The 18459-nt window shown below is 41.8% G+C and overlaps 1 protein-coding gene across 2 annotated transcripts in view; it reads right to left on the bottom strand.

Moving 5' to 3' along the window:
- The window catches only part of RECQL (RecQ like helicase), a 101520-nt gene that overhangs the window by 66103 nt on the left and 16958 nt on the right, over positions 1-18459 (bottom strand). For both annotated transcript variants that reach the window (XM_030215292.1, XM_030215293.1), the window contains exon 6: positions 9827-10025. In XM_030215292.1, coding sequence (XP_030071152.1) covers positions 9827-10025 — 199 coding nt within the window. The remainder of the gene's footprint in view (positions 1-9826; positions 10026-18459) is intronic.

The raw sequence follows: 18459 nt of genomic DNA, 5'->3' as shown, positions 1-18459 counted from the left end.
TATGAAAAGTTATTCTCTTATTATACTTCCTCTGTGTACATCCCCATGCACAAGACGGTGGCATTTTAAGAATTTAAATTTTTTTTTTTTTTTACAGTATCCTCCCCTCCCCACTCCACTCCCCTATTACAGACCTCCTCCCCAATCCCCAGAGCCAAAGGGTCCCACTTCCTGCGTATACCTGAAGGCAGCGTCCCTGGTGGTCTAGTGGATTCTTCGGGGAAGGAAAGATCCCCAGTCTTTCCTGCCCGCTGCCGGTGCTGACCCTCCTCCTGCCGCATCTTCTTTAAAATGGCAGCCGAGACTTACAAGGGCGGCCTCGCAAGACATCTCCTTCCTCTTTCTTCCCTCCCCTCCATCCATATGCATCTCCTTCCTCTGTCTTCCCTCTCATCTATCCATGTCCAGCTTTTTTCCTCTCCCCCTTCCATGATCCATGTCCAGCATTTCTCCTCTCTCCTCTCCTCCATCCATGTTCATCTCACTTCCTCTCTTCCCTCCCCTTCATCCATGTCCAGCATTCCAACTCTCTGCCCTCCATCCATGTGCATCTCCTTCCTCTGTCTGCCCTTCCCTCCATCCATCCATGTCCAGAATTTCTCCTCTCTCCCCTAAATCCATGTGCATCTCCTCCTCTGTCTCCCCTCCCCTCCATTCATGTCCAGCCTTTCTACTTCACTTGTCTTCCCTCCCTCCCCTCCATCCATGTCCAGCATTTCTCCTCTCTGCCTTCCCCTCCATCTGAGTGCATCTCCTTCCTCTCTCTTTCCTCCCCTCCAACATTTCTCCTCTCTTCCCTTCCCTCCATCCATGTCCAGCATTTCTCCTTACTCCCCTCCCCTCCATCCGTGTGCATCTCCTTCCTGTCTTCTCTGTCCTCCAACCAGGCTCAGCATTTCTCCTGCCCTCCCCTCCATGCTCCATCCATGTCCAGCAACTCTCCTATCTCTCCTGTCCTCCCCTCCTATCCATGTCCAGCAATTCTCCTCTGCCTTCTTCTCCCATCCATGTCCAGCCATTCTCCTCTCTCCCCTGCCCTTTTCTCCCATCCATGTCCAGCCATTCTCCTCTGCCCTCCCCTAACCATCCATGTCCAACGATTTCTCCTCTTTCCCTTCCCCTCCATGTCCAGCGATTCTCCTTTGCCCCCTATCCTCTCCTCCCATCTATACGCAGTGACTCGCTCCAACCTCCACCTGCCCCCTTTTTCAGCCCCCGAGATGAATTCCAGCTCCAACCCCCCAGCGCCAGCTCACCTACTACTACTAATTTCTATAGCGCTACTAGACATACGCAGCGCTGTACATATACAGGTACTTTCTCTGTTCCTAGAGGGCTCACAATCTAAGTTTTTTTGTACCTGGGGCAATGGAGGGTTAAGTGACTTGCCCAAGGTCACAAGGAGCTGCAGTGGGAATCGAACCCAGGTTGCCATCTCCTGCCCGCCCTCAGCTCCCCGATAGCCCTCCTTTCCTTCCTTCCTTCCTGCTGCCTGCCTTTAAATATTGTATTTTTCCTCACGTTGCGGCACCGCCATTGAAAGCAGCAGGCTCGGCTCACCTCCAGCCTTCCCTCTAGGTGTTCCGCCCTCGCGGAATCAGGAAATACATCAGAAGAGGGTGGAACACTGAGAGGGAAGGGAAGGCGAGCCAAGCCTGCTGCTTTCAATGGCAGCACCGCGACTCAAGGAAAAATACAATATATAAAGGCAGGGCAGCGGCAGGAAGGAAAGGAGAGCTATCGAGGAGCTGAGGGCGGGCGGGAGATGATGGACGACCTGGGGAGCGGTGGAGCCTGCAGCTCACGGGGGGGGGGGGGGGGGGGGGGGGAGGGAAAGAGAGGCAAGCCAGCTCACACTCTGTAAACAACCAGCTCGCAAGATGCCAGAAAATTTAACTGGCTCTTGCGAGCCGGTTCCAGGACACCACTGAGATGGGAGTTTTTATTAAGGATGTCCAAATTCTTATTGTCATTAACCTTTGGAGAGTTATAAGAGCCCAGACTCACCACACTCAGTGTGTGATATGTATATTTTGGGTTTGCTATACTCGTTTTCCAGTTTTGACTTATTACAACATTGACATTATTTGTTATAGAGGAGGGGTGGGGGAGGGGATTTAGGGAAGGGTTTGAACCTGTTAAAAATTGAACAGATTTGTTTTGTGATCAAATGATATTTGTTCAATAAAAACTGTTTAAAGTAAATCAGCTTAATGGCTGCATTGTGTACCAACTGCAACCTGTGCTTCAGAGATTTCAAGCAACCAATATAGACTGAACTACAGTAGTCTAGTTCTGATAACACTAAAGACTGAACAAGAAATCTAAATGTAAACTGATCAAAATACTTAGAAATAATTCTTAGCTTCTTAAGAAGCAAAAGAGTTTAATATCTTATTCACATAGCTTACTATATTTCAGGTGAATAAGGTATCTACCTCAACTCCCAATATCCAAGATGGTTCCTCAAGGTTAAATTTATTATCAACTAGTTCAAAAATGAGGTAACTCTGTAAAATAGTTGGCATTCTCCCCCCCCCCCCCCCCCCCCCCCAGAGACAGTAACAAACCATAAATTGATGTTAAATCCCACTAAATCTTAGGCCTTGTGGTTTACTACAAATTCTTTTTCAATAACATTTATGCTGTCAATAAACAAATTCCATTGAAGATTCAGAATGTCAATAGATCATTAGAGGTTATAATTGGACCCTATATTTCTTATCTTACTTGAAGTATGGGCCTGATAGTCAGTGCTTTGTTGACCAAGGAAGGAACCTTGCACAGGAAGAGCCCCACCATAAATGCAGCACAACGCAGTACCAAGCAGTGAGTCAGGATTCCTCCTCTGCACCAAGTTGAACTTGCAGCCCTCCAAGCAGTTCTGAGTCAAAGTTTAGTCAGACGTAATTACCACTGGCAACTGTTCCCCCCCCAAGCTCACTCTCCACAAGTCTTACCCCAGCTGAGAAAGAATCAGGACGGCTACTCTGTCCCACGTTCCCCACTTTTAACGAGAACTCCACAAGAAACAGGGGAGAGGTGAAGGGAGGGAAGAATAAATTTGTGGCGCACCAGAGACAGGGAATCTGAAGACCTCCAGACATGACTCCCATATAAGTCCAACAACTATCCCAGTTAAATTGGATCCAGCAGTAATTCATTTAGAGCAAAGTCTTCATTTTAAACTGTTTTTAGGTTTTCTTACTCACAAACATGCATCAAACATATACAATTTTTTTAAAACATATTTTTCAAGGCAACCTCAGTGGCGCTCACTGCCAAAGATGTAAATCTGGCAATGCAACTAGCGCCCACTTCTTCATCGGTTCAACCGATTTCCTTAATTTTTTACTATTTTCTTATCAATTAAATTACTTATCTTTTATTTTGCAATCAGACCAAGGGGTTCAAGTGCCCAACATGCATGTTTCGCTCTGCACCGAGCTGTATCAAGGGCTGTCCCCTATAATAGAAAACCCAATATATTAGTTTACTCTCCCAGCGGTTAGAAAACCTTCCTTCACAAGTTCTCAAACCTAGGTAATTTAAAAAAACAGTCTTAAATATAAACCTCTTACCTATAGTCTCTCCCAACGCCAGCTCTACTTTATTTTAACGGGTTTATCCCTTTCCAAGATGGCATCGGCATTCTACTCTCATACTTAAATACTTTAATTATCTCTGACATCATGGATCCTTCCCTAGGCTCGTATTGGACACTTAAAGCTGAAATCTAACTAATTAGCGATGCACATTCTAACTCAGCATTTAAGCCGGCCGGTATTACCGTATTTAAAGAAAAAATATAAAATTGTTCTCGATAGTTTAATAACTTTTTAACTGAGCCTCCCTCCTCCCCTGGGCCTACATACTCCAAGATTCTCCAACGTATCTCATCAACCGTATGATTACATTCTAGCCAATGGGCTACTAAAGGTGCCTGCATATTCTGAGTAGTAATCCTGGACTTGTGTTCTGTTAGCCGGACTTTTATCGATCTAGCACTTCTCCCTTATAAATCAGTCCACAGGGACAAATAATACTGTAGACCACATTACTCGAATCACAGGTAACTCTATCTCTCAATCTAACAATGCTATCTCTACCTGGGACACGCCAAATGGGGCCCATAATTCCTACTCTACACCACTGACAATGACCACATTCCACCTGTTCCCCTCTTCTTTCTATCCAATTAGAATAAAGAAATTTTTTCTTTGACAACCACTCCCCCACTGTTTTTCCTCTAGTATATGCAATTCGAGGGGGCTCTGAAAAGCATGGAAATAACTGTAAAATGTGCCAATGAGTTTTAATAATCCGTGTCAACTTCTGACTCATTGCAGTAAACGGAAGAACACAAGTTAATTTTTCTTCTCGATCATCATCATCAGATGTATTGTCTTTTAATAATAAGGGCCTTTGAGCATAACGAGCCCGCAAATATGCTTTTCTAATAGATGATGTAGGGTATCCTCGCACTTGGAATCGTTGTTTCAATTCTATCGATTGATTTTTAAACTCTTGAAGCGTGGAACACACCCTTCTCACCCTCAAAAATTGACTGACAGGGAGATTGTATTTTAGATGGTATGGGTGGCAACTATTGAACTGTAAAAGTGTATTTCGACTTGAGGGCTTACGATATAGTGATATAGATAATCCAGTTTCATTTTTATAAATCCACAAGTCCAGAAATTCTATTGATGTCCTATTAGCTGTCATAGTGAACGAGATATTTGAATCCAATGTATTCAGCCAATCAGTAAATTCATAGAGAGATTGTTCAGAGTCAGTCCAGAGAAAAAAAGACATCATCCAAAAAACATTTCCACATCCGTACTGATTTAAAACGCTCTGATGGATAAATCAACATAGACTCCAAACGAGCAATATAAAGTGTTGCCACAGATGGAGCTAGTGTGGCCCCCATTGCCACACCTTGGGTTTGCAGGTAAAATTTATTACCGAACCAAAAACAGTTCTTCAAAATAACCAATTCTGCCAGATGGATAATGAAGTCAGATGTAATCCGCTGGGGTTCATTTCTTGCCTCAACAATTTGTTTTATAATTTCTAAAGCTCCTGATTGAGGAATCCGTGTGTACAAAGACACTATATTTAATGTAACTAGCCAAGTATCTTCCATCACATTTCCAATATTTTCCATCTCTCTTAAAAAGTGAGAAGAATCTTTTATATAGAATGGCATATCTTGTACATGATTTTTCAAAAAAAAGATCCACAAACTGAGACAGAGGTTCTAAAACAGATGACCTAATAGAGACAATTGGACGTCCCGGCGGATTCTTCATCTGTTTATGAATCTTTGGTAAGAAATACATTTTAGGGGTCTGAGGATTTTCTTCTATAAGAAATCTTCCTTCTTTTACTGTGAGCATATTCATTTTTACTGCTTCTGTTACCAGATCTTTACCAGATCTTTAATATATCTCTGCAATCCTTCCATCGGGTCTGTAGAGAGCACTCTATAAGCTACAGTATCGTTCAATTGCTTCATTGCTTCTTCCCGATATTGATGAATGTCCCAAATCACAGTAGCTCCCCCTTGTCTGCTCTCAAAACGACAATAGAGAGTAGAATGCCGGCGCCATCTTGGAAAGGGGTAAACCCGTTAAAATAAAGTAGAGCTGGCGCTGGGAGAGACTATAGGTAAGAGGTTTATATTTAAGACTGTTTTTTAAAATTACCTAGGTTTGAGAACTTGTGAAGGAAGGTTTTCTAACCGCTGGGAGAGTAAACTAATATACTGGGTTTTCTATTATAGGGGACAGCCCTTGATACAGCTTGGTGCAGAGCGAAACATGCAAGTCGGGCACTTGAACCCCCTTGGTCTGATTGCAAAATAAAAGATAAGTAATTTAAGTAATTTAATTGATAAGAAAATAGTAAAAAAGTTAAAAAATTAAGGAAATCGGGTGAACCGATGAAGAAGTGGGCGCTAGTTGCATTGCCAGATTTACATCTTTGGCAGTGAGCGCCGCTGAGGTTGCCTTGAAAAATATGAAAACTGTCAATATATGTTTAAAAATTTTTTTATTTGCTTGATACATGTTTGTGAGTAAGAAAACCTAAAAACAGTTTAAAATGAAGACTTTGCTCTAAATGAATTACTGCTGGATCCAATTTAACTGGGATAGTCTGCAGATTCAAGCCATCTGTAAAGCTCAACTGGGGACCAGCCGACCAACTGAGCAGAGAGCAAATCACTCAGAACCAGAAGATGAAAAGTGGGGCCATTAACCTGCTGGAGACAGAAAATACTTAGGCGTTGAACTGGATGCCAAGAGAAATGTCTCAGCTCAGTCTTCAGTTCTCTATTCCCACCTGCTGGTTGATGGACACAATTATCCCTCAGGTTCTGGAATAGTAGGACACTACATAACGAAAATACTCTTCCAGCTATATCCATTTTACTTAGCCTATTCAACAAGATGACATCAAAAGCTACCAAAGGATCAAACTGTAGGACATTAGCCTGTTGTCTGGTATTCCATAAGTTTCTGATATAATGAGTGAAAAAGTCCAAGCAAAGATTCTGTACTGGCACTCTTTCTCAAAAAGCAAGGTGTTACGATATTTTAAATATTCTATCAATTGTGTTGCCACCATTGCCTCTAAATCTTAGTGAATATCTGTATATTTACTATAGGCGTATAGTTTCTAAGATCTTCTATACTCCCAGAAGGTTTTGTTTTTGTTTTGTATTTTTTAATTCTGGAGTTAGTACTATATTGCCTAATAATGTTAGAAAAAGACCCAAACTCAAAGATTGATTTATCCAGTTATGAAACAATGTAGGAGATTTGAGCAAGTGCATTGAGCATAAATCTAGCACACAGTGGGTTGAAGAAAATGTAACGTGATAATATCTCCTCCATACTTACTAAACTACAATTAGACCATATCCTGCCTAGTGGAATTTGATTAGGATTATGTTTGTTTTCAACAGTGATATCAGTAATTGAGTTGTTTCCATCTTGTAACGGGTCGACATGTTTTCTGATTTTCAATAACTTCTCTTGAAAATAATCTGCCAATGCAGTTGATGTTGGCAGTTGATTAGTGGATACATCAGAAGAAGCATGATTGCTTACATTAGTGAGATCCTGAATAAGTTTAAACAATTGTTTTAAATGTCAAGTTGATGTCTCCCTACCAGATCTGAGTAATAATAATTCTTAGCTTATCATCCCATCACTTTCTTCCCTTTTCCATCCAAGCTACTACAACATGCTGTTCACCACCACTGTCTTGACTTTCTTTCATCCAACACTATTCTTAATCCACTACAATCTGACTTTCACCATCTACATACTACAGAAACAGCCCTTGTCAAAGACTCCAGTGATTTGTTCCTAGCCAGATTCAAGGGCCTTGACTCAATCCTCATCCTTCTTGAGCTACTGTTTCTGACACTGTAGATTACCACCAACTCCTCACTTGGTTTTAGGGGCTCTGTTCTGTCTTGGTTTTCTTACCTCTCCCATTACACTAATAAGGAGGCAATTCAATAACCTAGCATCAAGATGTACGCACCACAATAGTGAGCTCTTAGTGCCAATTCTATAACAGCTTTGGGGTGTGCCTAAGCCATTATAGATTGCTAGTGTGCCAAAATATAGGCATGCCCACTTAGGACAGGTCAATGGCTGGCATATGTTGGTGCACCTATGGGTAGTATGCACTGCGCGCAATTGATAGTACAACCCACGCTCTGCCTACATGTGCGCCCCCCTCACAGTTACACACTAAGAGGGAGATTCTATATGTAGCACCTTAAAATTGGAGCAGAAATCAGTGCCGACTAAGCATATTCTATAAGCGGCGACTAGATTTAGGTGCGGTATATAGAATATGCTTAGTGGATATCTTAGCGCCTAAAACTATGTGCCTCCATTAACACAAACGAAAACGTGGCATAAATCCCGGCGCATAGATTTAGGCTCATTGGGCCATATTCTATAACTACGTGCATAAATTTCGGAATGCCCACAAAATGCTCATTTCCCCACCCATAACTATGTTCCTTTTTGCCTGCGAAAGTTAGAAGTTAGACACACTGCATTACAAAATACGCTTAGTGAGTTGTGTGCATAGATTCTACTTATTGGAAATTAGTGCTCATTGTTGCTTGTTAAGAGCTGTTATCAACGCTGATTAGCTTGTTAAGCCAATTAAGTTATACACCTTGTTATAAAACACGCTTGGATTTTGGTACGCATCTCTAGGCATGCTAAAAGAATCCAGGTGTAAGTGACTGGTGTACACATTATAGAATGCCTAGCACTTATGCACATAAATGCCAATTATTTGAGCCTCTGACATATTATTCTATAACATATGTGCACACTCAGCATCTAACATTAGGCATCAATTTATAGAACTGCCCTTTTAGTGTGTGCTCTGGTGGATACTCCTCCACTGTTACACTATAAGTCTGTTTACTACAGGATTATCTTGGGACCGCTTCTCTTTTTATACTTGCTCCTTTGGTGTTCTGATTTTCTCTTGTGGTTTTTAGAACCATCTTTATGCTGATGACTCCCAGACCTACTTCACTATACCAGTAATTTCATCAGGAATCCAGGCCCAATTCTGATATTGCTGCCTGAGTGTACCACTGTCATCTGCAAGTGCAACACAGCTTAGAATGAGCTTAACTTTCACTATAAACCTTCCTCTCCTTTTCCTCATTCTCTGTTTCTATGGATAACACCACCATCTTTCCTGTCTCCTCAACTCACAACCTTAGCATCATCTTCGACTCCTTTCTCTCTTTCTCTGCACAAATCCATCAGACTGCTAAAATATATAGTTTCTTTCTCATTACCACCACCAAAATTCATCCCTTCCATTCTGACCACACTACCAAACCTCTTATCCGCACTCTCATCACCTCCCGATTAGACTACTGCAACTTGATCCTCACAGTCTCCCACTATGTTTCTCTCCTTCAATTTGTTCAAAATTCTGTGAATTACTTATCTTCACCAGTTGCTAATATTTATATAACCCCTCTTCTCAAGTCACTCCATCGACTCCTTGTTTCTACATACAGTTTAAACTTCTTTTGCTGACTTAAGGGTGTATTCATTCTGCAGCTCCTCAGTATCTCTTCTGTCTTCTCTTTCCCTACATTCCTGCCCGGGAACTCTGCTTGTGAGGTAAATGTCACTCTTATCTATATTCTTCTCTGCCACCGCCAATTCCAGACTCCATTCCTTTCATCTTGAAGTGCTATACGACTGGAATAGATTCCCTGAATCAATATGTCATACTGCAGTTGGCCCTCTTCAAATCCAGGCTAAAAGCCCACCTTTTTGCAGCTGCTTTAACTCTTAACCCCTGTTTAATACCCTTGCTGTTTTAATTATTCCCGTAAGAAATTAGGAGGGAGGGGGTTTAATTTCTTATTTGTCCTGTTTGTCAGTCTTAGATAGATTGTAAGCTCTGTTAAGCAAAGACTGTCTTTTACATGTTTGTGTACAGTGCTGGCTACGTCTAGAAATAAGTAGTAGAAGTAATAGTCTGTGCAAATAGATGCTAACCAGACATAAGGTGCATGTGTACCGGGTTCCATAGAGAAACTGCATTAACTGTTGAGCTACAGAAAGTCACAAAAATAAGATAAGTATCCTAGGTAGCCAGAAATGACAATTCGTGGTAACAATGCTCAACAGAAGCTGATTATAATTGAATTGAAGCCAAAATAGTATGAGGAACTTGCCAGGCCACAAATTAAACAAACAAAAAAAACCTGCACACACAATCACATTTTACTTAAAAGTATATACTATACCAGGTCTGAAGTCATGTCCCCATTGACTGCAACAATGAACTTCGTCCACTGCAATGCGAGAGAGAGTCCCAGCATGGTAAGCCTTCTCCAACCTTGACATCAGCATTTTGCTCTTGGCAATTTTTTCTGGAGTGACATACACTAACCTTAACTGGGATGCTTTATCAACCATTGCATTAAGAACCCATTTTGCATGCTCCTGTTAAAAATAAGTAAATAAATATTTTTAAAAATTACCATACATTGAGAAGAAAGCAATCATTAATTACCAGCAGCAATCCTAATACAGTACCATGGATTTCACTTACCACAAATGCTAATATTAAAAGCACTATGGGGTTAATTTTGTAAAGAATTTTCTGTGTGAAAAATGGCTATTACAAAACTATGTGGGGGGTATATAAGCATGTAATAAGTGCATAGAAATATAGGAGCAATTCTGTAACTCTGCGGCACATTTAGGAGCACTGATGCCACAAACTGAGCACCAATTCTAACACAGCTTCTGTGCACCAAGATGTCATTACAGAATACTAGCATAACTCGGCAACAACTGTGAGGAAGAAGGAAGAGGGACTGTAAGGGCCCTGCCACCTCAATCCCAATGCTCTCCTACCACTTTATGGAATAAAGACAGCATAAGAAAACCAGCTGTAAATAAACGTCCAGTCAACAGAGGGCACCCAGGTCTTAGAACATAAGAACCTAAGAATAGCCATACTGGGTCAGACCAATGGTCCACCTAGCCCAGTACCCTGTTTCCAACAGTGGCCAAGCCAGGTCACAAGTACCTGGCAGAAACCCAAATAGTGGCAACATTCCAGGCTACCAATCCCACGGCATGCAGTAGCAGACTATGGACTTTTCCTCCAGGAACTTGTCCAAACCTTTTTAAAACCCATATACGCTAACCACTGTTACTATAACCTTCGGCAAAGAGTTCCAGAGCCCAACCTCTCACTTTGTGAAAAAATGTTTCCTCCTATTTGTTTTAAAAGTATTTCCATATAACTTCCTCGAGTTTTTGTACTTTTGGAATGAGTAAAAAAATCAATTCACTTCTACTCATTATACACCACTCAGGATTTTGCAGACCTTGATCATATCTCTCCTTATCCATCTCTTTTCCAACTGAAGAGATCTGGCTTTTCCTTATTTGAGAGCAGTTTCATCCCCTTTATCAGTTTGGTCACTCTTCTTTGAACCTTTTCGAATTCCGCTATATTTGTTTTGAGATATGGAGACCAGAAGTGAACGCAATACCAACATTGAGGTTGCACTATGGAGCAATACAGAGGCATTATAGTATTTTCGCACTTATTTACCATTCCTTTCCTAATAACTCCTAGCAGAAGCATAGCCAGGTTGAAGGCGCGGAAGGAGTGGCGAGCAGACCGCCAATGGCGCTGTGCATGATTTAAATGCAACAGAACACATAAAAAATAGGCATCAGTGGAAGTCCGTTTGGGGGAGCGGCTGCTCCCACAGTGCCCCTCCTAGCTGCGTCAAGCTCCATCTCTGGCTGTCTTCAAATCTAAGCTAAAAGCCCACCTTTTTGATGTTGCTTTTTAACTCCTAACCCTTATTCACTTTGTTCAGAACACTTATTTTATCATCCTCACTTTAATATTCCCTTATCTCTTATTTGTTCTGTCTGTCTGTCCTAATTAGATTGTAAGCTCTGTCGAGCAGGGACTGGCTCTTCATGTTCAAATGTACAGCGCTGCGTACGTCTAGTAGCGCTTTAGAAATGATAAGTAGTAGTAGTAGCTGCGCCTCTGATTCCTAGCATCCTGTTTGCTGTTTTGGCCGCCACGAAACACTGAGCAGAAGATTTCAGCGTATTATCTACAAAGACACCTAAATCTTTTTCTTGGGTGCTGACCCCCAAGATGGACCCCTACTATCAGATAACTATGATTCAGATTTATTCTTCCCAATATGCATCACTTTGCATTTGTCCACATTAAATTTGGATGCCATGTCTTAATTTCCCAAGTGGTTAGGCACCCAAAGAAAGGTAAAGGAGGTTCAGGAATCCTGGTTACCCAGACAGGTTGGGTGTGAACTTCCTGAAAAGGGGGAGGGCTTTAAAATTTCTAGAACTTGGGACTGGGAAGGGAAAGAGGATGAGTATGTTCCCCAAACCATGGAAGTGGAAGCCACTAATACTCCAGATAAAGTAAGGTAGGAGCCCAAGGTGTCTGAAGATTGTGAAGAAATGGAAATAGGAAACTGTCCACGGAAAGGCTTGTGCACTGTATCCAAAAATTTGGTCCCTGTATTACTCCTGGACAACTGAAAACTTGCTAGTTAATCCAGCTGCTTCTTTTAGAAGTAAAAAGTTTTGTTTTTTTTAATTTACTACTGCTAGCAGATGAGGGGAAGGCCAGGGCATAGCGATCAGGCCTTCTTATGAGTGATCGTGCAAGGGATCTGCTAGCTGTTTGAGTCCTAGGCTTGTAAGAGGGGCCAAACAGAAGATATGGAATAGATATTTTTGGGTGCCGAGTAGCTTCTATATGCAACTGAATTTTCATGGAATGAGACTGTTTGGGAATCAGGGAACTTTCTTCAATGCCTAAAGACTGAGCCATAGACCATTTCCCTGATAATTATATTGTTTAAAAGAAAAGGACCTTCTTTTGAAAAGCAGTAAAGGGAACTGCTATGCAGGAGCTCATTTACATAAAGCTCCCATAGTCCTTTTATTTTTGGGTATTATACAAAGAAAAGGAAATCTAGATATTGCCAAAGTGGTGAAAGTAGCCACCAAGTTTATAATATTAGTTTTTTCAAGTTGTGATGCCTTGACTATGTGCTCCTCCCTGACTTAAAACAGGACTCAGAAAGGTAAAGTGCCCTATGATGTGAACTTCTCTACTTACGTCTTGTACTAGAGAGTTCTTTTCTACCTCTGGAACCTCTTGGTGGGAGAGGCTCCATCACAAAACACATCAAAATGTGGCACTTATGTGCACAAATTACAGTATTCAAAAGGATGTGCATGTGAATTTTAGACCTCCCATCTTCTCACATGTAAATGTTCCCTTTGCTTTTACACACTAGGGGGCCCTTTTACTAAACTTTAGCACACACTAACAAACATTACCATGTGCTAAGTGGCAGGTGGCCCATAGGTATAAAATAGGCTGTGCAGCATTTAGCACATACACCAATTCCGTTAGCACATATTCTTAGCTTTAGTAAAAGGGCCCTTAAATGGTCTGCACGCTTATAGAACAGCGCTGAATGCTCTGCTAGCATTTAGGTGTATAAGTGCTAGCATTCTACAAATTTAAATACCCTGTTATAGAATGAGGGGGATAGCACCTTTTTAAATGACATATGCGTCCCTATCCCCAGGGATGTAGTTTCCACAAAGCAGGGGAAATTTTGTGACACAGATCAACATACACACATATTTGTAGCTGTGTCTGGGCAGGTATGAATTTGTGTGAAAACATTTACACACATTTGGTAACAGTTCTGGGAGCTTATTTTATTAAGGCACATTTTTAGGATTTTTTTTTTTACATTTTTTTATTTACTACTTTTGAAAATACAACACAAGTATCCACTTGTTATTAGAAACACAGAAAGAAATGCAAAAGAAACAGGGAAAACGTTTCCAAAATAAGAAACTATTACAGCCTTCCTTACACCACAAAAAAGGGGAAGTAAAGCCAAAGAAAGATAAGGAGATCCAGTTAAGGAATAAAGAAGAAACAAAAGCATAACATGATAAATAAAATTTGTACTGTATACTCTTATAGCTCAGTCAAAGAATCTTCATTTCAAAGACAGTCTTGAAATGTTAGGAGTAAAGAAACACTTTCATCCCACCAAGTCTAACCAGATATTTGCAAGGATAGGCCAGAAGAAAAGTGGCTTCCAAGTTTTTCATCTCTTTCTGCAATGCCAAAAAAGCCTTCCTCCTTTCCTACATTGCGTTTATAATCAGGGAAATCCATATCCTCAGGCCAAAAAACAAGGCTTAAGCATTACAGAAGTAAAGTCTCATCACTGCATTTAAGTCTTATTCAAAAACTCTTTGAGAAACATCAGTTATAGACTCCTTGGATACTGCAGAAAGATTATTCAAATCCATCTGTACATTTTGACCACCCTGCACAACCACTTCACCCTGACAGCTTTTAGAGGAAACAGGCAAGATGCTGGACTATGTGTGAGAACCAAGGAGAGATGGGAGACTTGCCAGGCTATTCAAATTCAAATCAATTCTTGTATAACGCTAATATCCCCTTTCCAGGGTTCAGTGCGGTTTAAATTCTAGGCAAGTCAAAAGCAAATAGTGTTAGTGTGAGGTTTGAGAAACATTAGAGACCATTGGATTAATGCATGAGACTAAAAACATTAAGAAAAGAATAATGGATGATATTAGAAGGTAGAAGTCATGATGGATTGTTATGAAGCAGTCTTTGGGAAGAGAAAGGTTTTTAACTTCTTCCTGAAGTAGATATAGTTGCGTTCTGTTCTGATGGGAATAGGTAGTGAGTTCCATATTTTGACTCCAAGAATGAGGAATAGAGAGCTGATAATCTTCCGATTTTGAATTGTCTTTTGGAACGGTAATGCTAGCATCAGTTGTTGTTTCAGTCTGTTAGACTGGACCAGATATAGCGAAGCGGTCTTAGTAGTTCAGCGACGAAGCCCTGTAGGATTTGAAAAACCTAAATAAATTTTGAATCTTAGTCTTTCTGCTATGGAAAGCCAGTGCAGTTTGTTTAGATGAATTGAAATACTAGTATATCTATTCAATCTGTGTATTAGTCTAGCAGCTTTGTTTTATGATTTGCAGTTTTTTTCCCCCCGATATTGATGACCCTGATTTCAGAACCACAGAGCCTTGTTTTTTTTGCACATTCAATTTCAGTTTATCAGCCAGGGCCCAGGTGCTGACAGCAGTCATATCATTCGCTACAGACCAAGTTGGATCTATGTTTGATGCTGTCATTGGTAAGAGAAGCAGGATGTCATCTGCACAGGATAACAGTAGTTCATTAAGTACCAGGTGTATTGAGGCAAGGGATAACATAAAGAGATTGAACAGGATAGGTGAGAGTGAAGATCCCTGCGGGACCCCGCAGTTAGGACACCAGAAATTGGAGAGTTGGTTGTTTTGCTTGACGGAATAACTTCGATTTGAGAGGAATTTGCTGAACCATTTGAATACAGTCCCTGTTATTCCTATTTGATCCAGGCGCTGATATATCGAATTGGAGAAGAATTACTTGGTCATCTTTGCATAGATGTTGTTTGACATATGTAGTTAGAACTAGAAGCAATGTTTCCATATTATGTGACAATCCAAATCCAAATTGTGACCAGTGAAAAATAGAGAAGTTTTCTAGATATAAAGAGAGATGTTTACTAATGTAGGTTTCCAATACTTTAGTAGAAAGTGGTATGCTTGCCACTGCACAGTAGTTTGCAGGCAATGTTACGTCTAGCCCAGATCCCTTCAGTAGTGGAGTGAGAATAATTTTGCACATCAGGAGGAAGAGAGCCAGTTTTTAACAGCTAGTTTACTGCTTCCGTAGAGATGAATTTGAGTAGGTGTTTTGGGCATTGATCCAGAGAGTAGTTGGTTCAGGAGCATTTCAACAGCATTGATCTTACATCCTCAACTGTTAGTTGTTGAAAAGATTCCAGTTTTGGTCAGTTTTGAGTCCTTAGGTTGTAGAATCTCTGGCAATTAAGGTTGAGTTACAGGTTGGACTATTTTATAACAACTCTTCAAAATGACTCGACAAGGACCGTGTTTGGCAACAGGGCCTACGTCAGGAATCTGTAGAAAACTGCATTAAAAGGAGATCTAGAAGAAATCCACAGAGTGTCAAAAAACAGCAACATTTCATTCACTCTGCTGTGTGTTTGCTGTTGGTAAGATTACACTACTACTACTAGTTATCATTTCTATAGCGCTACAAGGCATACGCAGCGCTGTACACCATACACAAAAAGACAGTCCCTGCTCAAAGAGCTTACAATCTAGATAAAACAGGTAAACAGACAGAACAATTAAGGGTAAGGGGCAAGTCACTTAACCCTCCATTGCCCCAGGTACAAATAAGTACTTGTAAGCCGCATTGAGCCTGCCATGAGTGGGAAAGCTCGGGGTACAAATGTAAAAAAAAAAATAATAATAATAATAGGTGAGGATAAATGACAGGGCAAGTGAGTAGAGGTTAAGAGTCAAAAGCAGTGGTAAACAGGTGGGTTTTAAGTTTGGACTTGAAAACGGCCAAAGACGGGGCTAGACGCACAGGCTCTGGAAGTCTATTCCAGGCGTGAGGTGCAGCAAGACAAAAGGAACGGAGTCTAGAATTAGCAGTAGAGGAGAAGGGGACGGATAAGAGAGATTTATCTACAGAACGGAGTACCCGAGGGAGGGCGTAGGGAGAGACGAGAGTGGAGAGGTACTGAGCAGCAGAGTGAATACACTTATAGGTCAAAGAAGCTTGAACTGAATACGGAAACGGACAGGGAGCCAGTGAAGTGACTTGAGGAGGGGGCTAATGTGCGCATAGCGACTTTGGCGGAAAATGAGTCACGTAGCAGAGTTTTGGACTGATTGAAGAGGAGAGAGATGGCTGAGAGGGAGGCCGGTGAGAAGCAGGTTACAATAATCAAGACGAGAGGTGATAAGAGTGTGGATTAGGGTTCTGGCAGAGTGCTCAGAGATGAAGGGATGGATTTTGCTAATGTTATAGAGAAAGAAACGACAGGTTTTGGCAATCTGTTGAATATGAGCAAAGAAGGAGAGAGAAGTCAATGATGAATCAGAAATGTTTTTTGTATGGCAAGTTTTATGGGGAAACGTCCCAACTCTGCTCTGCACCCTTTGTTGGGGGAGGGCTAGGACAGGGGTAGGCAACTCCGGTCCTTGAGAGCCACAGGCAGGTCAGGTTTTCAGAATATACACAATGAATATGCAGGAGATAGATTTGCATACCATGGAGGCAGTGCTTGCAAATCTATCTCCTGCATATTCATTGTGGATATCCTGAAAACCTGACCTGCGGCTCTCAAGGACCGGAGTTGCCTACCCCTGGGCTAGGAGGTTCTGTGTATGTAGAATTTGTTTGGCTTTAATACTGTAGGGGGAGAAGATAAGTGTGTTGGTTGTCTGTGGCTGAATGGGAGCTGAAGAGTGAAACCTCTTGTACTAACCCCCCCCCCCCCCCAAGTTCTCATTGTAGCCTTCAGGTTCTGAATCCTGTACTGGTGCCCTAGCTGCAGAGCCTATGAGTGGTAGGTGATGGGTTTTTGTTTTTCAAAAAACTGGCAACCTGGTACCACAGATGCAACAGTGGCAGCATTTCTATACAGCTTTCCATCTGAGTTCGATTCCCACTGCAGCTCCTTGTGACTCTGGGCAAATAACTTAACCCTCCACTGCCCCTGGTACAAAATAAGTACCTGAATATATGTAAACCGCTTTGAATGTAGTTGCAAAAACCTCAGAAAGGCGGTATATCAAGTCCCATTTCCCCATTCCTGCAGTCGCAACATTTCCACAGGTCACTGAAGGAAGAAAAAGAGGTTGGGTCATCATTGTCATGATGGTAGAAGGAGAATGGAACTTCCAGGCCCAAAGCCTCTTTTTTGGCTACCACTAGAAGAAGTCGCAGTAGCAATTTTTACTACAGAGATGGCAAGGGAAGGAGCGAGTGGGGATAGCTTCTGCCCCAAAGTGCAACTAAACCACTAAGAAGGTACAGTAGGCCTTGAGGGCCTTACTGGTGGGTCCGGGGGGGGGGGGGGGGGGGGGGGGGGAGTCCTTTATTTAGGGAGGGGGTAGGGAGGAAGAGGGGGAATGGGAGGAATACTGGACATTATGGGGGAAGGAGAAGGGAAGTCTCTAATTAAAAAAAAAGATTAAATTTATGCCTTTTTTTGGTCAAAAAAAGTCTTGGCTTATTTTTGAGTATATATGGTAACCTCCACAGAATGTCACCTTGGCACCAAGAACAGAAGCAGTGAATGCTTGCTTGAAAAGCAATCCCACTTTCAGATTATGTGAGAGTCTTCACTGTGACCTATCTTCTACAGGGAAAGTAGTCTTCTTGGTAACTACTTGACAGCAAGGCATCGACACAGGGAACCTGAAGAGCCTGTCCAGATCCTTAGGAAGAGAAGGTAAAAACTGCCCATCAAATTCATGCATAATAACATAGTAGATGACGGCAGAAAAGACCTGCACGGTCCATCCAGTCAGGTCTTTTTCTGGAGCACTAATTCTGGAGCCTCCCATTCTACCAGAACCATTCTCAGACAGAAAGCATGCTGTGAAGCAGGAATGCCTTGTAAGGTCTCTTCAATCCTTCTTTGATACAATCTCCATTTGTGATGTCCTGTTAAACAGCATCTGAGATATGACGAGCTGAGACCACCTGGTTAATAAGAGCAGAAAACTCCTCCCACTGGAATAGCTGCACCAATGAGGATTCAGCCTCTTCCTCGAGGATGAGACTCCCTTGAAGGAAAGTTCCATGCACTCCAGCTGCTCTTCCTCCAAGGAAGAGAGGGCTGGGATAGAATCCACTCTTCCTCTAAACCTCCACTGGGCCAACTTGCCACCATGGTATGAGCACCTAAGACCTCTG

This window comes from Microcaecilia unicolor, chromosome 9, assembly GCF_901765095.1.
Source record: "Microcaecilia unicolor chromosome 9, aMicUni1.1, whole genome shotgun sequence".
Lineage (NCBI taxonomy): Eukaryota > Metazoa > Chordata > Amphibia > Gymnophiona > Siphonopidae > Microcaecilia > Microcaecilia unicolor.
This window is presented reverse-complemented; position numbering and strand designations above follow the sequence as displayed.